This window comes from Equus asinus, chromosome 13, assembly GCF_041296235.1.
Source record: "Equus asinus isolate D_3611 breed Donkey chromosome 13, EquAss-T2T_v2, whole genome shotgun sequence".
In the NCBI taxonomy this organism is placed as follows: domain Eukaryota; kingdom Metazoa; phylum Chordata; class Mammalia; order Perissodactyla; family Equidae; genus Equus; species Equus asinus.
This window is the reverse complement of record NC_091802.1, coordinates 32,340,422-32,361,723: the sequence shown is the minus strand read 5'-3', so window position 1 is coordinate 32,361,723 and position 21,302 is coordinate 32,340,422. Positions and strand designations below refer to the sequence as shown.

The 21,302-nt window shown below is 39.7% G+C and overlaps 1 protein-coding gene across 5 annotated transcripts in view; it reads left to right on the top strand.

Moving 5' to 3' along the window:
• The window catches only part of STXBP4 (syntaxin binding protein 4), a 160,050-nt gene extending 142,584 nt beyond the window's left edge, over positions 1 to 17,466 (top strand). For all 5 annotated transcript variants that reach the window (XM_070482975.1, XM_044746110.2, XM_070482973.1 and 2 more), the window contains one exon: positions 17,202 to 17,466. In XM_070482975.1, the coding sequence (XP_070339076.1) occupies positions 17,202 to 17,316 (115 nt within the window). In that variant the 3' untranslated portion in view covers positions 17,317 to 17,466. The remainder of the gene's footprint in view (positions 1 to 17,201) is intronic.
• Positions 17,467 to 21,302: the final 3,836 nt, after the last annotated feature.

Genomic DNA, 21,302 nt, shown 5'->3' with positions numbered 1-21,302 from the left:
TTCTACGGTGTTCTGGGTCACTCCTTTCATGTTAGGAGAACACAAAGGGAAGCCCAACAGACACGTAAGATCTCAGGAGACTCACTTAGATGTCCTTTTTATCAAATTATTCTTGGTGTGCATTTGGGGAGGAAAAGGCAGATGTGTCCTTGCTCTCCTTTCTAATGTGCAAATATTTTCCAAAGCAGTATCTAGATTTTGGATTCACAAGCTCTGTGACTTTACACAGGTTTCTATATCTCTCTTCACCTCAATTTTCTCATCATAAAATAAGAGAATATTACCTACTTTCTAGAGTTGTGAAATGTTAAGCACCTAGCAGAGAACTTTGAACACGGTAAATGTCCAGTAAATAGTCATCATTAGTGTACAACACGGAGAAACCATATGGGGGAAAGAATGAGAAGTTATATGACCATTGAAAACACTGAGAATGCGAAATCTTCATATTTGAAACGTTCAAGGAAAACTAGGGATAAACCTGGCAAAGTATTTTCATGATATGTTTTTTTCTTGTGGTCTCTAGAAAAAAGTAACTGGTAAAGCAAAGGTGTAGTTTATAACATGTGAAGGAGAAAGGGACTTTTTGGAACAGAGGACTCAGGAAATCCATGCACAGATTATATTTAGCATCGTACTATTCACTTCCAGAATCATAACCTTTCTGGAAGGAAAGTCGCACTCTGATATGCTGTGTTAACTATGTATAGTTCCTGGGAGATCTGAGTCACTGTCCTGGAGGGGTGGCAGGAAAATTAAAACCCATATTCAAACTTGCATTGGGTTTCTTTCTTATATTAACTTTGTAATTAATAAGGGAAAGGGTATGGGGTGTGAGGGAAATGAGCATTGACTGGGCACTAGCTGGTGCTCAATAGCCAGGCAAGTGTTAAGTGTCTTTTTCTATGCATTGTATCTTTTAATCAATCCTCTTAGCAACTTGAAAAGTGGGCATCACTCTGCTCTTACTAGGACGGTATTATGATGGTGGTAAGCTGCATCCTGCCCTTAGCCACACCTGTCTTCTAGAAGGTCCTTAAAAGAAATGCCCAATCAAAGGAAGGCAAACTAGCATTCATTATTAACTGGGGTTCTGAATTCAAAGGCCTTTGAAAAATGTCAGTAAATGAGTCTAGACCCTGTGGGGAACTCCTTTACCTAAGCTTAGCCTTAACCATCTGTCATTGTATCCTAACCCAAAGCTGAGTGTCAGAGCCAGCTAGTACCCTGTCAGGAAAGGTTATTAAGGGCACAATCATTGACTACAAGGGAAAAGGAGGCAGAAAGAGATAGCCAGCCACAGAATGGCTGTATCCCATTGTCTGGTACCAGCTGGCTTAAACAACTCTCCCTTGCAGACCGGAACAATAGCCTTGGGCTGGGCTTCTGCTGTAAGAGAGGATAGCATCCAAGGAGAGCAGAGAAGAGGAGAGTAAACAAGCCCTTTAACTGCCGTGAGATCCAACTCACAGTCCCTGTGGAAGGAATAGAAAGAGATACTACATTTATATAGTCCACTCCAGTCCTATAAAATATACCCTTTGAGTGTGTTTTGGAAGCCCATCAATTCTCTTCCTTGACCTTAATCTCCACTCATAAGGAAAGCAGAAAAAAGATAAGAGAGATTTGTTCCCCAAAGGAGAGTGGTGGGTATCATTGTCTCACCATTGCACTTGGAGAAACTATGAGGAAAAGAAGCTAACTTTATCATGGTCACACAATATAAAATTGTAGAGCCAAGCTACAGATTTAGGGTTGTCTGGCTCCAAAGCCAACCACACACACGCACACACACACACACGCGCGCTGCACCATCTCCACCTCCTTACATTAATGTAGTATGTTTACATCTGACAAGAAAGATATTTTAAACAGATCTTCATTTAGATAGAGCTCTGTACTTTATCCATTTTTAAATAGCAGAATAGAAACTTAGTTCTAAGAATGAGTAGTTATCTCCTGGAGATTTGAAAAGTCAAACAGCCAAGATAAGAAAATCTAACAATATACCAATGCTTCCTTCACGCAGCCCCTGGAGCCTCATGGAGGAATAGGGTGCTTACCATGAGTTGGTGTTTCTTACTAGAAGTCAACTGCATTCAAGCACCAGTGCTTATTTTAGCTTAACTATTCTTGATGAAAGTCTTGTTTAATAAGTGTTGCATGCTTCGCTGCCTTCTTGTACCAAGGCCTCTGAACAAAATCATTAGAACATCAATCTTGTACATAATACAGCGAGTTCTGCGGGGGGGGATATTAAGCTGTATCAGCTAGAATAAAGATACAGCTGTCATCCCTCTCCGCTCTCAGTGTGCCTGGCAATCCCCTCATCCCCGTTCTCCTTTTTTATCCTCTGCATGCTTCACCCTGTTCCTCAGGAGTTTCTTATTTGAAGAGGGCAGGATGCCAGATAATCGGACTTACTTGAATGGCTTGTCAGTAGTCCTTGAGTGTGGGTCTGCAGGGCTTTGTGGGAGTCAGGGACATAAGTCTGGCGCAGGTGGATTTGATTACAGGAAGGCCCTCTGGGATAGGGGAAAGAAGAGCAGGGGCTTTGGATTGGGAGAAACGTGGGTTCACATGCTGGCATCTCCGCCGAATTGCTGAATGACTTTCAGCACATTTACTTAACCTCTATGGGCTTTAATTTCCACGTTTATAGAATGGAAAGAATATTAGCATGTCATAGGGTTCCTGTCCAGAATGAATGAGCCTATGTATGTAAAGAGCCTATCGTAGCACCTGACCCAAAATAGACACTTTCAGCAAAGGTTAGCCCTCTTCACTCCCTCTCCTTACTCTGACGTTTTCATGGGGTTACTTCATGGCTCCTCGCTCCTAGTTCAGATAGGCAAGGTTGCTGGATAAGTACTGTCTGCATAAGCAACCATCCACTATATGTCTTTCTTGGAACTATTTACCTTTGGTTTGTTTTTTAATCTTCATCCTCTCACTACCCCAACCAAAATTTTGAGCCTGGATGGCCTGTGTTAGCTTTTGAAATAGGAGTGGTTCATATACCAGGTGAACAGTACTTTAGAGGCAAGAAATAATAAGTAGTGACCTCAGGTCATTTCCTCTGTCACCTTACTTAAAACGAACAGTGGCTGAAATCACCGTTCCAGAACACCAGAGGAGATGATGGTCCGTATAACATATAATCTCTTCCCTGAGATTGACATCTGTCACTGTCTTCCCAGAAATTGAATTGTTACATCCCAGGGAAGCCAAGCTTCAGGCAAAGCAATAGCTGTCAGAGCTGTCCCAAGAATACCCAGATCAATTAGTCCTCACTGGATATTCCCATCCGTCCACGTGTCCGCTGCACATCTATTAATACTTTGTAGTCATCTACTTAAGTTCTGACACAAGAGAAGAAAGCATTTTAGCTGGTGTAAACAAATTTAATCAGTGTTGGCATTGCTAGAGCCAGTGTTTCATAGAACTGACAAACGTATGTGTCTGTATATATGTGTATGTGTATATACCAATATGTGTATGCATATATGCATATAGGCAGGGCTTGCTCACTTGCAATATATATATATTGCTATATAGAGAGAGAGATATATTGAGTTATGTATATATTTATCTATATATATATCTGTGCATTCAAGGGAAAACTTTCTTATTTTCTCCTGAGAGAGTTGAAGCACTCTTAAATTTAACAACAAAAGGCTAGTTATCTTGATGGTGCTATAATGAAATTATCTGATTAACTTGACCATTTTTCCACCCAACTTCTTGTCTTCCCTTTGAAGCTGTATACTATTATAGAATCATAATGGTCTTTTGGTATGATTCCACTTTAAAAATTCATATACTTTATATGTATGTTTTATAATTTAACAAAATTATGATGAGTTATGTTTGATAGTAAAAACAAATTAGATATAGCTGCTACATTGCACTCTTATTTTTCTGTTGAAAGATTCCAATTCACTGTGATCAATGATCATGATTATATTAATTCTCTATTGCTGCATAATAAATTTCCCCCGAATTTTGCAGCTTAAAACAATAAACATTTATTTTCTTACCCAGTTTCAGAGGACCAAGAATCCAGGCATGGTCATTGCATCACTCTGTTTCTCTCTCAGTCCGGGTTTCTCATGATGTTGCAATCAAGCTCTTAGCCAGGGCTCGGAATTGAAGAGTCACTTAGTGGGGCTGGAATATTTGTTCCAAGCTCACACATGTGGCTGTTGGCAGAAGACTTCAGTTCCTCACCACAACGTGGACCTATCTCCCTAGGGTCATTGGGCTGCGCACAACATGGCAGCTGGCTTCCCCCAGAGCAAGGGATGAGAGAAAGAGTTAGAGCAAGAGAAACACCAAAACAAAAGCTACATTGTCTTTTATAACCAATCTCAGGAATGACATACCATCACTTCTGCCATCTACTACTGGTATATGACCAACCCTGGTAGAGTGTAGGAGTCAACTACACAAGATCATAAATGCCAGAAGGTGAAGATCATTGGGAGCTCTCTTAAAGGATACCTACAACAATCGTGTTGCACAATATATGTAAGATATTAATTAAGCCAGCCCTAGTCGTCTAGTGGCTCAGATTCAGTGCTCTCACCGCTGCTACTTGGGTTCATTCCCCAGTCAGGGAATCTCACCACCCATCTGACAGTTGTCACACTGTGGCAGCTGCATGTTGCTATGATGCCAAAAGCTATGCCACTGGTATTTCAAATACCAGCAGGGTCACCCATCGTGGACAGGTTACAGTGGAGCTTCCAGACTAAGACAGACTAGAAAGAAGGACCTGGTCACCCACTTCCAAAAAAACTGGCCATGAAAACCCTGTGAATAGCAGTGGAGCATTGTCTGATAGAGTGCCAGAAGGTGAGAGGATGGCACAAAAAGGCCAGTGTTCTGCTCTGCTGTACACAGGGTTGCTAGGAGTCAGAATCAACTCGATGGCACTAACAACAAATTATATTAGTTAAAAATTAAATATATATATAATCTATACATCTATATAAATAAAAGTCTCAATATTAAAGACTTGCTTCAAATATTAAGTTATACTGTTAGTGATTTTTTGAGTAGGTATAGTGATTTGTTTTTAAAAGTTACCTAAACTTGGCTTATAATTCTCCATGCGTTCATTTGTGTTGATAGACATTCATATCAGATCCTAAGATCTGAGCTAGCACTCCTCATATTATAAAACCTCTTCTGCATTACATGGGAGGTGTTATACTTACAACGTTACAAAGGCTATCAGTGGAATCTAGGGAGTCTGTGATTTCTGAATGAAACAGAAGTCTCTGTCTGGAGTAGGGCAGGCAAATAGATTTCAGCTCACTGCCTCAAGTGTTGTTTGTGAAGAATTCCGAGGCCATTTTCAACCTCACTGATGTGTGCTTTGGTGGATTAGAGCTGTCTGCTGTGGGTTCAGCGGGGAAGAGGTGTGTAGGACACATGCCACGTCTTTGCAGTCTTTGGTCTTCTAGAGCATGTTGCTAACACAGAAAATCTCCCAGGATGAACAGTAGTAATGCAATAGTAGGTTAGAATGACAAAATAAACAGGGACAACCCCTCTTCCCAAAAGTTCTTATGACATATGCAGTATTTAAGAGCTTTGCCTTTATAACTCCAAAGAATAAGTGATTTCCAGTAGGCTTGGTTATTCTCATTTCTCTCCAGTCAGAGTTTGTTAATGACCCTAAATGATTGTCTGAACTTGGAGTTGGACATCCTATTAGGATGTTCGCAGGTAAGAAAGAATGTGGATCATAACCTTTACATAAATACAATTTGTCCTTGTCAGCCCCCTATATCAACTAAGGGCTTAAGTTACGTTGTGTCATCTCATTTATAAAATAAATGGAAAACACAAAAGAAAAAAATCGGAGGTTATGTTTTCTTACCCCGTAACTTTATTTTGCAAGTAGAGCCTATATTAAGTAAGCCTAATGTAATTAGAAATTAGGGATGTTGGAGAGGGGAGGGTGGAGAGGAAGGAATGGTTTCTGGATTAGGAAATAAAAAACTGCTACTTTTAACTTTTCCTAAATCCTTACCAGATTATTTTAGCTCCACTTTAGTGGATACTGTCAGGAGCCCTCCCTCTGAAGACCTCATTAAATTTGGTTGCTTTGATTCATTTTGGATGAGTTAAGAAATGCCCACTGATGCAGCAGTTAAGTTCACACGTTCCGCTTGGGCGGCTCAGAGTTCACCGGTTCGGATCCCAGGTATGGACCTATGCACTGCTTGTCAGGCCATGCTGTGGCAGGTGTCCTGCATATAAAGTAGAGGAAGATGGGCATGGATGTTAGCTCAGGGCCAGTCTTCCTCAACAGAGAGGAGGATTGGCAGCAGATGTTAGCGCAGGGCTAATCTTCCTCAAAAAAAATGAAATATAAATAAATAAATGCCCATTGACAGACTACTAAAGTCTAAGGCTCACTTGATGAAGTGACAGGGCAATTTCTATGCACCTAACTTCAGGTTAGATAAGAAGAATGTGTGTAGGCCTCCCACTGTCTTTTGCACGTATGAGAATCCTAGGCATTTCTTTCTTAACAAGATTATAATGAGGGAACCAACAGAGGACTTGAAGGATGAAATATGGACATTTTTAATGTTTTGTTCCTAAACACTTCTCGTTAGTGGCATCAAGTCAATTCAGACTCCTAGCGACCCTGCCGGTCTTTTTGTGCCATCCTCTCACCTTCCAGCACGAGATCATACAGTGCTCCACTGCTGTTCACAGGATTTTCATGGCCAACTTTTTCAGAAGTGTGTGGCCAGGTCCTTCTTCCTAGTCTGTCGTAGTCTGGAAGCTCCACTGAAACCTGTCTGTCATGGGTGACCCTGCTGGTATTTGAAATACCGGTGGCATCGCTTTCAGCATCACAGCAACACACAGCTGCCACAGTATGACAACTGACAGATGGATGGTGTGCCTCCCTGATCAGGAAACAAACCTGGGCCACAGCAGTGAGAGCCTCGAATCTTAACCTCTAGACCACCAGGTCTGGCTTGAACACTCCTTAGCTGTGAATAAATTGTAAGGTATTGAAACCACTAGTTTGGATGTAACCATCTATGTGATAACCGGCTTAGAATATCCAGTAATTAGTCCAGTGCCTGGTATGTGTCAGGACTTAATAAATATTTATCCAGTGAATGAATACTGTCTGGCAATTTGGGGAAGCAATTGGTGAGAAAAAAATAAGGGCCTTAGAATCAGACAGACCTGGGTTTTAATGTTTATGCTACCACTTTTTGAGTGTGACCTTGGTATAATTGGTATTATTTCAATCGTATGTACCCCCTTTTCTCATCCAAAAAAACAAGTAGTTTCTATCTCCCAGGAATGCTTTGCGATTTAAATAAAATAAGGGGTGTAAGGCCCCTGGCAAAATTCCTGGCACGTGGTGCATGCTTAACAGATGTTAGTCCCCCACTCTTCCCTTATTTTATCCTGCTATTTGCCAATGGAGGAGTTTTAAATGACAACATTTGCACAGCTGCAAATAGGATCCAGTAGCCAAAACCTACACTTCTGCCACTCCCCAGCCAGTCAGAAGCCCTGTGACAGGAGCCGAGAGGTTGCCCTGCTCAGGAGCCTGAGACAGCTTGCTCTGGGTTTTCTATAAATATCCACGAAGGGGTGTAGCAGTATGAAGCGCTATATGAGCAACTGTCATTTAAACGAAAGGCCAGCCAGCTGACTGAGGTTATTCAGAATAGCAAAGCCCACTGAAATGAATAAAACATCTGGATCTAGACAGCCAACACCAAACTTCCCCCCCACCCCCATTTAACCAATGACAGGTGTAACTGAAGCATGTTTTTTAGCATTTCATTGGGATAATATAAGCAAATCCTCTGGGACTGCATAAAGTACTTTGGAAATTCGTTACCTTTCTGGCGTTATCATTTATTTAGGCAGATGTGGAATTGTCTCTGCCTTCAAGATCCTTTATATAAATTTATCAACAAATACTAACTTTCGTTAAACACTGCCAAATTTGGTTGCTGTATTAATCTGCTGGGGCTCCCCTAACAAAATACCACAGACTGGATGGCTTAAACAACAAATTTTCTCACAATTCTGGAGGCCAGAAGTCCAAGATCAAGATGCCATCAGGATTGGTTTCTTGTGAGGCCTCTCTTTCTGGGATGTAGACAGCTACCTTCTCACTGTGTCCTCACGTGGCCTCTTCTCTATGTGTGCACGGAGAAAGAGAGCTCTCTGGGGTGTCTTCCATTGGACCAGGGCCTCACCTCCAGGACCTCATCTAACCCTAATGACCTCCCCACAGGCCCTGTTTCCAGATGCAGCCACCTTAGGGGTGAGGGCTTCAACATATGAATTAGAGAGGGTGGGGCCACAATTCAGTCTATAGCGGTTGCTTCTCCCTTAAATTACTTTCCATAAGATCTCTAGCACCTTCTTTTTCTCCATCCAGTAATCTCCATTACAGTGTAACATGTAATCTTTCTTCCTATACATTTACCAAGTTTGAGGCAAACTGGAAGAATTAATCCAAACTGATGCCTTTTCCCTTAGGCCCTAGTCTTTAGTGGAAGAAGCAGCTGAGGGGAAGGGGAGTATGTAAGCAGAAGAATGGCTCCCCAACGATGTCCACATGCTAATCCCTACAACCTGCGAATGCGTTAGGTTACATGGTAAAGGAACATAAAGGTTGCAGGTTGAATTAAGATTGCTAGTCAGCTGACCTTAAAATAGGGAAATTAGCCTGGATTATCCAGGTGGATCCAATCTAATCACATGAGTCCTTAATAGTGGAAGAGGAAGGCAGAAGAAGAGAGTCAGAGAAAGAGATGTGACAGTGGAAGCAGGGTCAGAGATATGCTCTGTGGCTGGCTTTGAAGATGGGGCCACTTGCCACGGAATCTAGGTAGCCTTTAAAAGCTGGGAAAGCAAGGAAATGGATTCTCCCCTAGAGCCTCCAGCAAGGAGTGTAGCTTTGCCAGCACAAAAACACAACTCGTTGCTTTTAGCCCAGCGAGACCCATGTTGGACTTCCGATCTACAGAACTGTAAGCCAGGACATTTGTTTTGTTTTAAGCCACTAAATTTGTGATAATTTGGTACTGCACCAGTAGAAACTAATACAGGGTGTTAGAGGTGGAAGGGAGAGGGTGATGGTTATGATCAACCTCGAGTGTGTCAGGCATGGAGACAGGGGATCTATATATGTTATCTCAACGCTGCTAAGGCAGGTAATATATGTTTTCTAGATTAGCAAACTGAGGCTCAGAGTTTGTCACTTTCGCAGAGACACACAGGTAACCCAGTGAGTACGTGGGCAGTCCAGAATTTCAAACCTGGTCTGCACAGTCTGTATGAAAGAAGAGTGACCATAGTCTGCATCGAAGCCCTAGCTCTGCGACTGTGTGACCTTGGACAGTGTACTTGAACTCTCTTAGCCTCAGTTTCTTCAATTGTAAAAATTGTAGAGAAGAGCAAGGTTCATGAGATTTAGATGAACAAATTGGGAAATTGGTATCAAAGGACATTGTAAAGTACAAAATGCTTATCTGATGTAAAGTCTTCTCCAGCTGCCACATACCTGAACATCCATATGAAATGGATGTTCGAGATATTGAGGGGGCTGGAGGGCTTCTCGGATCATACCTGGACTTTGTTGCTTAGCCTCAGCATTAAGCAGGTCCCTCTGTGAAAATCTCCATCCTTGTGTTGGGCATCAGGTGCCTTGGAATATGGTTTTGGCTGCATTCTGAATCATTTCGGCGGCTGAAATTTCCAGTGTGGTAAAGTCCTCTCAGTAAAGGTCAGGGAGTGAGGGGTGTGGTGAGCACTTAGCCAAACCACTTACCGTCTTGTTTATTTGTCTTTGTAGGAATTTATACTCTAATAGTTAATACAAGATTTGTTAAAATAGTATTTGTTTGATGTAAATAATTATAACTTAAAGCCTGGGATTTGAGTAAGTTTATACATAACTCCAGCTATTTAGTAATTAAACTCTAGTCAAAATTGTTTGGAGCCAGCCTTGATGGCCTAGTGGTTAAAGTTCTGCGCACTCACCCCTGAGGCCTGGGTTCTCTTCCCGGTCACAGAAGCTCACCACCCATCTGTCAGTTGCTATCCTGTGGCAGCGGCTCACATAGAGAACTAGAAGGACTTAGAACTAGAACATACAACCATGTACTGGGCCTTTGGGGAGAAGGAAAAAAAATTGTTTGAGTTATCATAGTGATTCACTTATTACCTACCACCAAAGATATGAATAGACCTTGTCAAATTACTTGGATATGAGAATATTGGTGAAGAGGGCTAGTCGTTGTGGTTATTTGGTAGTTTTTTGACTATTTCAATAAATTGAACTTTTTTTCTGCTAAAGTTGAATTTCTATACACATATTTCTGAGTCGTTTAGGGCAAGGCCACTGCATCATCACATCTGAAGACTGTTTTATGTGATCCTCAATTATGAATAAGCTCGTCTACCACTTTTGAGCATTTTTTACTCAGTGGTATAACAATAGTAATATATCAGTGGAATGTCTAATGGATCCTTGCATCAAACATTTATTGACCCCCCCACTTTCTGTGAGCCTGGCACTGGGGCTCTAAATATGCATAGGACACTTCCCTGCCCTCCAGAAGCTAACAGCCTAGTGGGCAAAGATAGACATACTAAGAATTCATTGCCACACAATGTGAAAAGTACAAGACTGCTGGGAAAGCAGGCCTCACACAGTACTTTCTATTTATACTCCCTCAATAAATTTTTTATGAATTTTGTGGCAAGTGCTTTAAAAAATGCTTTAGGCATATACTCTATGATCATTGAATTAATCAGTCAACACATCTTTACTTAGTTCATCTTATAAAGCTGAAGAGCCCTTTCAGGTGATCATTTAAGCCATCTGAGAACCTCCATTCATATTGTTGTTGGAACCAACCCAGATAACAGAGCCTCTGAGAGCAGTAACGTAATGGTTAAGTTCTTAGAAGTCGGATTTGGATCCAGGTCCCGACTAATACTTAATAGTTTTATGTTTATAAAGCTGGAGTGAGGTATTTCACCTCTCTCAGTTTTAGTTTCCTCATATAGAAGATGAGGATAAATATAACTCTTTCTTTCCTTTAAAATATACTAAGGTTCTAAAAGACCTTAAATAAGTCCATTTATTCACAAGTCCATGGTGGCACCATTAGAAACAATTAGTATGTGAAGTTCATTATAGAACTATAAAGGTTGACAGCATGGTTGGTTTTTAATCCCATAATTTTTACTATAATTGAAGGTTTCTACTTTATAGCACTCACTCTCAATATGGAGTCAATAATACTTATAAAACACCTCATGCTTTTAGAGATGATCCCATAAGGAACCCCTCCAAGTCCCTTTCAGCTTTGATTTTTAGGATGTCAATTCTTCTCTAACATAATATGTATATTTATCTTTTAGCGTAGTCAGTTTAACTTTGGTAGAAAAGTAATACTAGAAGTAGTATAAAATTAGTTGAAATCTTATGTTTCAAATAGTTTTAGTTCTTTCAATACTTCACATTTGGTAATTAAGAAAAATACATTTAGTCAGATGTTTGTTAAACTTATTTTATTGGATAAATTAAGTAAAAGCCTTATGACTTATAATTCTTACTATTTTATTAAGAACATTAAAAATTAAAGTAGCTTCTATATTTCAGGCACTTCTACTTATAACTAGGAATTTAATGAGGAAACTTTGGCAATGGTCTTGAAAACTTGTTTCTTATTAATTTTAGTTCCATTACCCTGTATTCTGACAGTCTGTTGATTATTGACGTAAATTTAACGTGAAAAAAATATTGCCTGTTTTCTATATTTTAAAAAAACAAGCTCTTTGGTTCGTAAAAGTTGTACATGTATTTACTAGGAAAGTAATAGTCATGACTTCCTTGAAATGCTCTCTTCTTGCTTAACATTGACTTAGAATGACACTGGCTGCTATAACAAATCACTGCCTTTCAGTGTCTTAGCGCTCACATACCAGTCAATGCACGGATTCCTGGTTGATGGATGGAGGTTTTTTGTCTTTGGGTGGTGACTTGCAGACCTCAGCACCTTCTAGCGCATGGCTCTGCCATCCCCTAGGGCCTCAGAGTCCTCTGCATTCAGCTAGTGGATGAGGAGTAAGAGTAGAGAAAGCACTCCAGCTTCTTAAAAACCCCTGGCCCACAAGACACAAACATCAATTCTCTCACCTTCCATTGGTAGGAACTAGTCACATGCTCACATAAGGATGTAGATGAAATGGGAGATGAGAAATGTAGTCTCTGCCTGGGCACCTGCCTCCTGGTGACACTCAACAGTATGGAATGGAGGACGTAAATGTTGGTGGACACTGCTGGCGGGTGTATGAGAATGTACAAATATGCCAACTATAAAATTCTGTATAATTGTTTATTAGTATCTAATAGTCCAGTGTATAGGTACCAGTGTCAGTGGAACATGTTCTTTGAGGTCTTCTATATTTTTTTTATCTGATAATGATCAAAAACAGTTACCCCGAGCTGTAATTTGTGACTATAGAACACTTACTTTCTTTGAAAAATTAATTGCATCAGCTTTGGACCTGGGATTTTTTGGTTCTATACAGAATTGCCAGCAGTCTAAGCTTCCGTATATTATTTGAAAACAATATAATTAATATTTTCCATATTTTTTCAGGCATTTTCTTTTCAGTGATCTATTTTTACAAGGCGAGTGACATAGAAATTTTTTCCAATATTATGCAGAAGTAATATTTCAGATTCTTGAAATATAATTTGATATCTGAGGCCTAAAGATTTTTTGATTCATTGGATTTTTTAAACTTTCCAAAGATAGAGGATGTATTTTTTATAGAAAATGCCATAAATATATAGTAAAAATAAAATTTGGCCTCTAAACTGTAAAGATTTGGATGGGATCCTGCTAATATTTGATCAGAGCCTCGCTGGATTTCCAAATGCCTAATTATGAAATACTCAAATTGTTCTGTGATATTTACAGAGTTCACTAATGAGAAATATTCGTTTTGATTTTAGGCATATATTTCTAAAATCATGTAAGAGGGAACTCAATATTTCCTTGGAAACAAACTGCCTATAATTTTCTCTTAAACATGCTTTGGAATGGACTTCCTATTACTAATCTGTAGTCATTCTCATAACCCATGTCTGACAAGAATACGTGCCACCTCATGGTTTGGTGACTTTTTAATAATTTTTTTTGACATGGTTCACTTTTTGTTCTTACCTTCTATTTTGTTTTCAATGGGATTCTTTTTTAAATATAAATCTTTTATTGTCATTAATACTTGCAGTTTATGGCCAGTTGGAAAATTTTCCAGTCTTTCCAAGTTACTGGTGCCAGGAACAGATTGAATTAACATGTATTTACTTGTCTTTGTTTTCTGGTTCACATGAATGTTATATGCATAAGATTATCTGCTCCCCTCCAAAAGCACATTGGACATTAATTACTTTGGCTCTTTATTCTGTAGCTTTATCTAAACATGATAATATATGCGATCTTGCTAAATTCACAATGCTGTATAAATAGTGCCATCCCCAATGGAAGATTAACAAAAGGACCTCTTTCATCATCACAGACGGTTATAAGAATGAATTTCTACAAAACTAGTGCACTTTTTGTCTTTAAACCACTTTTCTCTTAACAGGCTGTCCTAAATTTTTATTTCAAAAGAAAGCATTTTGCATGCTAGGAGGTAAGAAACATAAGGAGTGTAATTATAATAGGATTTAAATAATTCACTTACATTTCTTTGCCAATAAAATAAAGTGTGTTCTCTTAGGTTTTTTTGTAAGCTCTAAAATATGTCTCTCAATTTACTAATATTATAAAAGAAAAAACTCAACACTGCCATCTTCCCAAATCGAATATTAATGTTTTCCAACAACAGATTTAGCAATCATTTAGAGGCAAGTAGTATTATGCTGTTAGATTTTCAAATATATCTGAACTTCTGTTGATGGCTCCCCCAAATCAGGTCAGATGCACTCTCCGCAGGAACATTTGCCAGAGGTACTGTATGTTCAAACAGAAGATTTTCATGTTTCATAGGCAGCCTCATTTATTTTCCAGACCTCTAAATTTTTCATACTAAGTAACAGCATCTCACTTTATGAACCATGGGGTCTTTATTAATTAAACAGAATCAACAGGGCTGATTTATTCTCTCTCTTCTCAGTTGAATTACCAAGCGCACAAATCAGAGAGGAAATATTTCTAATACTAGAATGTTCTCCAAGCCAGTAAATCTGGGATTATCTCATCGTAAGGATTATGTCAAAGCTCTTTAGTCACATTGCTCACTAGGACATAAAATGGAATAGTATACACACAAATGGCCCCATTCTAGCATTACAGGAAGAATTCCAAGTTTTTCTTAAAATAATCGGAAAGCCCTAATTATCAATAAAACTAGCCATGATCATTTACTGAATATCTACTCATTGCCAGGCACTTTACATGCACTGCCTGAGTTTTAGAAGCATTGGTTCTGGATGTTTTTATGAAAGACCCAGATGTGAAATGCGCCACTGACGCATAGAACGCTATCTCTCTGTTGCTGAAGTTCTGTTCTTTCCTGTGAGTATCTGTTGTAACGGCATATTTGGTGCTTAGGTGTGGGTTTTTCAAACATCTACAGAGAAATATATTGTGAATATAAGATTAATCAATATTTTATGGTATTTTATATTTGGAGTAAGATGTTGATTTGTTGATTAAAAGTGCTTAATGAAGGTTCCTGGCAAGGATGACCTTCTGGTGGAACTTTCTCATATTTATTGTTTAGAGCCTATAACTGCATTTTTTTCTTAGACATTTGTTTTTAATTATTTTAAATTATCAAGTTAGTGAAATTTCCGTATCTGGGGAGTTATAATATTTCAAGAACAAGAGTTTTATTTTTTAAAAAGTCAAATAGGGAAGCATGCACCCAAACTCATCCCCAGGTAATTGTTCCTGTTTTTCTTCCTCCCACCCTCCCCAATTAGGGAACATTATCAGGGAGGGAGGATTTATAATAATTTAAATTGAAGTCTCTTCTTTGGACTAACATATTGTAAATGTGCTGATAAACATTAAAGTATATAAACAAAGAGTTTAAAATTAGCAAAACTGTCTCATCCAGCTTTTTCCTTTTAGTTTTAAACAGGTACTTTGTACAGGACGGTGTGTCCTCATTTCACCCTGCAGCGGCGTTCTGGCCCTCTTAGGTTACACTCATTAGTATTTCTTTAAAACCACTTTCAATTTAGGCCACTTTCCAGCATTATAAAAGCCTTGAAATGAAGTTAACCTGTTCAGAATCAAAAGCCTTAGTAAGTTTAGCCTCCATAATAAGAAATTCCATTAAACCATTTTAAAGAGATAATAGTAATGTGGATTACTGTCAAGAGAATAATGATTCTTTGTACCACTTAACCACACTCCGAGGTTTGAAACTATGAAGATATCTAGGCCTTACTGCCTTCTCCTTGATTCTTAAATAACTGAAACTCTTTTACCCCATCATGAAACTATCAATGATCTTCCATGGAAAGATGGATTTTAATATTTAAGCAGAGGAGTTGAACAATTTGTATAGGAGGACATGGATAGAATTTAGAGTATAGGATTGAAAACAAACCAAATCCAGTAATGACAGTGAAACTGACCATTTGTACTAAGTCCAACATTCTCAGTTATTGTCATCAACAGCTGATAAAGTAAGAACATTTTTGTGAGAGTCCCAAATTGTGCTCTGTGGAGCATTCACCCCGTGTGTGCTAACAGGGGCACGTTAGTTTGAGTACTATTGCATACTCTTGGAGAGTCATAGAACACATTAGTATATTTAAGGCTCTGGGAAATCCTACGGTAAAGAAACCTACTTAACTATGTTTAACTTAGTGTATCTCAAACTTATTTGACCATAGGATTCTCTTCTTCACATAACAATTTGTTAAAAACCCTTGGAACACACTTTGGAAAATGTTATCCAGTAATGTAAGAGATACTTTCAGATCCATGATCTTATTTGATCCTCATAAGTGCCAGCCCTCAGGAGGACTTGCTCTAAGACATGATGCAGCTTCTGAAGTTGAGTTTGGGTAGGATCGGGGCAGGGGAACTAAGCTGAGATGGATGAGGGCAGTGGGGTAAACCAGAGCTAGAAAGAGGATGCAAGGAGAAGAAACAAATTATCCTAATTCCAGAAGCTGTCTGTCCAACACTCGGGAGCTGTGCAGATGGGGTGGACTTAGGAGATTCGTCCAGCTGAAGGCTGGGAGTAGAATACTAGGTCTGAGAACCACCATCCCCCAGGTAGGGACACGCTTGGTGATGTTTCCCCACTCCTTGAACATGCCCTCTATCTTTTGTACATCCTTCCTCACCTCTTCTTGTGTTCTTCCCTGAAATGCCTAGTCATTTGTTCTGAGAACATGTTAGGTACCATAAATTCAGAGATCAGAAATAGTTCCTGCCCTCAAGGAGCTTCATATTCATTAAGAGTGCTTCAAAATAAACAAGCATTTATAATATAATATAATAAGAGATAAGACCATGGGCACAGATCAGAGGAATCTTGAGGGAGATTTGGTTCTTTAGAATTAGTATGAGTTAAGATAAATAAGATGGGAGGGAGGAAGATTGTAGCCGAGAAGAAAGTATTGTTGAGGCAGGTAAAAAACAAGGTATTTCATCCTGTAGAGTAGGTATTTGATCCAGAAGGCATCGTTGGCACTGAATTTTTCGCAGGTGAGCAACAGCGTATGATTTGTCATTTAGAAAGATCTCTTAGCTTGAGTGGAGACTGAATTAGAAAAGAGGCAGAGAGACAAGCTATTTCAGTGACCCAGGCTATAGCACTGGAAAGGGAGAGGAAGGAAAAGATTCCAGTGATCTTACAGCAAGACACTCACAGGACGTGCTGACTGACTAGATGTCAGGTAAGGAGTCAAAGACGACACATTCTCCTGCATTGCTTTTTACCAAAGAAGAAAAAAGGAAATGGTTTTTGTTAAGCCTTAAGATATGTCTAAAAGTTATTGAAACCATTGGATCTAGTTCCAACTGCTTCCTACCACAAGGGACCGCAGTGGGGTGGCTGCAGTGTCACTAGGATCAGTACTTGCATGGATGGGTAGAAGGACCACCTTTCAGATTGTAATTGCATTCCTTGTTCTTCTCAAGTCACGTAACACAGACCACATCCTGGATCCATCCCGTGATGAGCGCACTGAACCTGTCTTGCTCGGAGGAGAATGAAGAGGATTGCTCCAGAGAACTTCCTGACCAGAAGAGTTGATGGTTTTCTGGAGGAAGCTGAGCTGCCTAGTCTTCTGGCTTCTCAGTCTACTGGATGAGGATGGCTCTGAGGCACACCAGTCTAAAATAGGAGTAAAATACACACTGCTTACTGGAGTTGTAAAATGGAGACTCTAGATTTCAGCTATTTTTGTAAAACTCTTTGATATAACTGTATACATTTACGAGCTCAATTGCCACTACAGTAGTTCTTTAAGAATAATCTAGTCATATTTTTTGAAATCTTATATAATTAGATTTTATAATATGTATAATTTTTTCATATATAATTAGATTTTTGTAATTTTATATATATTTCTTTGTAGAGTATCAGATACAATGGTTTTTATAGTTAAGACTTATATTGGAAAATTATATGAACATAGTGAAACACTTCATTTATTTGTAATTCACTAACCTTTTATATCGTATCTTAGGAAAGTGATTTAAGCAAGCTTTCTGGGGTTTGTAAGGATCACATTTAGACAACTGTCTCACGGGCTCCTGCATACAGCTTGCATCTTTATGGGTCTTTCTAATTTACAAAATGCTTTTCAGACCCTGGTTTATTTAAACCCTACGACATGCCTGTGAGGCAGATCCAGTGAGTATTTTTATTCTTGGTTTTCAGTTAGGGAAATAGCGGTTCAGAGAAATGAAGCACCTTATCCTGGAGCCGAGACTCACACCTAGGTCTTCTGATTCTGTGTCCAATCCCCTTTCCACCGCACCCTGCTGGCCCTGCAGAGGGAGGTTACAGCCCCACGCGCAGGGCACCGTGGCTCTGTTGATGCAGCTGAGCTCCACAGCTGTGCACTCCGGGGGCCACAGAGATTCAGGGAGCACTTCTTCAGTCAAACACGGCCCCCACATAACCCCACTCTTCTCCTATAAACCCTTCCCCCTCCTTCTCCCCCAAACACTCACCAAGTAGGAACACGGCTTTGTGATGTTCTGTCTTCTTTCAGCAGATCAGTTTTCTAAAGAAAAGGGACTGGCTCACATCTGGGATTTGCCCTGCTTTGGTTGCCCTTGCCAGAGGGAGCGTTTGAGGGGAGATGATGAGAAGAGGGGCATCAGAGTCTCCTCTGCTGTGAAAAGAGACATCCTTGAACTCTTCCGCTAGGAGTTCAAGACTGACCTCATTATTGCTGATTTATCACCCTCCAAACTGATTATACTTGTGATCTTATTTTATTGTAAGGATACTACTCCACAGTTTTTGGAAGGAATGAGCCATTGACTTGGAGTGCTAAAGATTTTCTCTCAGTTTAATGATTTAAACTTGAAGCTGGGAAATGGGGAAGTGGAGTGGGGATGAAGTCATTGTAAATATCCTGGGCATTAGGTACCAACTGAATAATAAAAAGGGTCTTATTCTTATCCAATGTTACTGTATTGTCAGGTAATACACTTAGGAAGACAGTGAGTAAGAATCATTAATCGGAATACTCTGTTCCCAAACCAGGCCTGATAACACAGAAAAGTTACTGTTGTCACTCCGGCCTCTTCTCTTCTCCCCACCACCATCACCCCTCCTCCCCCTCCTCCTCCATTCTTCCCCTTTTCTCCCCCTCCTCCTCCCTTCTCTCCCTCCCTCCCCACTTCTGAAATACAAGTAGGAAAAAGGAACTCAGAACCTTGAGGTTCTGGAAGGAACCTTAAAGATCACCTGATTCAGTGATTTTCAAACATCTTTTGATGAAAAAGACTCATTTTTCAGATGAATTCTTATGCAGAATCCCAATATATGTAACAGATTTTTTAAAAATATTGCTGCTCTGCTTGAAACAAGATGGAGGCCTGGAGCCCGTTAAAGCAGCCCCCAGCCCTGCTGTGTAAACCTCAAGTTCTTTAGGACAGAATGTAAGAATCGTCAGTTGTAACCACCTTATAGTTGAGTAAACAGATCCTAAGAGTTCGCGCCATGAGTTAGTGGCCAGGTCAGGATTAGACCTAGATCCTCAGTCTGCGAGTCCACCAGATTTCCTGTGGTATGTAATATGCATGTCTATTGTAAATATATGTGCGCGTTGTACTCACCATACATTCCTGAATATATGTAGGATTTATAGTTTATATCTTGAATAGCCCTGAGAAGTTTCAGACAGCTGGAGAAGCCTGGCATTTCACCTGACAGCTATTTGAATATTAGGAAGCTTCGGGGAGACACGTTTTGAGAGAATCCCCTGAGGGACCTCTTTCCTTGTGTCCCCCAGAGGGGAGTGAGAGTCTCAAACACCCGAAGTTACTTTTGTGAGTGACTAGCTATAATTGTGAATGTACAGACTTTTGTTGTTCCCAGATTGATACTATGAAATTTCCCTCCCCCTCCTGGGGGTGTTTCTCTAATTTGTTTCTAGTGAGGCGAACACAGAGGAGATGCTAGAGTCACTTGAGATCAAGGTCCTCAGGCACCCATTTCACTGACAGACACCTCATATGTTAACTTTGCTGTTTTGAGCCACTTTCCTCCCTGTTTCTGTCAAATACCTAATGGAAAAAGGTCTATGAAAATTGTGATATTAAGTATTTTGCGTCATACATTGTGATGGGCAGTTTGCGTATATTATTTCACTATCTTCTTAAAACAATGCCATGAGGTAGAAACTATAATGACCCCATTTTGTAAAGAAGAAACAGGTGTACAGAGGGTTGCTAATCTTTGCCTAAGGGTCACACAGTACCCACTTGTGGAAGCTGGGGTTGCAGGCGGGCCTCACAGAGCCCCTTCTCTTAAACCACTGTGCAGAGCTGCTTAGATACGTTGTGTGTGATGCTAGGGGCAGAGCTGGGGTCTGTGGGTCAGTTTTATGAGAGGCAGAATCCAGTTCAGTGCAATAAGGAACTTTCTGGTAGTTAGGGCTCAGGAAAGAATTCCCCAGGAGAAAGTGGAAGCATTGTCCCAGGAGGTGTAAACCAACAGATAAATGCTGTAAGAGACACTCAAAGAAACATGTGGTGGGGACTCATTAAGAATCCTTGTCCATTGCAAAGAGAATCCCCAAGTTATTTTTTGGTGAGCTAACATTCACATAGCCAGTCTTTCTTTAATATAAATCAGCCCTATCGATGTGGTCATTTTAAGCTCTTCGTCGTTGACCCACTCACTCAGATTTTAGGGTTAAAAAGTCTGAGTGTACTGATGTCCCTCCATCTCAGTTTACTAAAGAGTGACCAGGGTTAGCCATCCTTATTCATTCTCAGAATATTTCCTGAGCACCGACAGTGTGCCAAGCGCTGTGTTGGAGCACTATGACAAGCAGGGCAATAGCTAGCCGCTTCCTGGGTTCTGCTTACTATTGGCTTTAGAGAAAAAAGTTTCTCAGGTGGCCAGAGCTGAACAGCTTCTCTTTAATTTTTAAGTTTCAAAGATAATCTATTTCCATTTAAAAATTCAAGTAGTATGGAACTGAGTAAAGTAAAAAAATAGCCCGTCTGACTTTCCAGAGGTAGCTGTCACTAATAGTGTGATGAGTATTTTTACTCAAAGGAAATCATACTGTTAAGCAGCTTTCTTTTAACTTACTAAATTGTGGTCATTTTTTCATGTCAATACATAGATTAATGTTGTATTTCAAATATTTGTGTAAAATATCGCTACCTAGATAACTCATAATTTGGGTAGCCAGCAATCTATTGATGAACACTTAAGGCTATTGTAAGTTTTCTTCTGTTACTAAGAATATCACAGTGAATATTCTTATGTTCGTATTATATTCATTAAATCCTTTTCTCGTATCTATGAATTCTTGTGCCAATATGTCTATAATGAGAATACATTTATAAAAGTAAATTGCTACATCAAAGGTATGTTCATTTTAATTTTGGTAGGTAATCATAAATTTTCCTCCATAAAAATAGGACCAATTTGCAGTACTACCAATGATATATGAGAGGCTTTTTTGGTCTGAAGATTGCCAATAGCTTTTCTTACTGTTTTTGTCCTTTAAGAGTAACCTTCCTTCCATCGTGGTCTAGGGACCT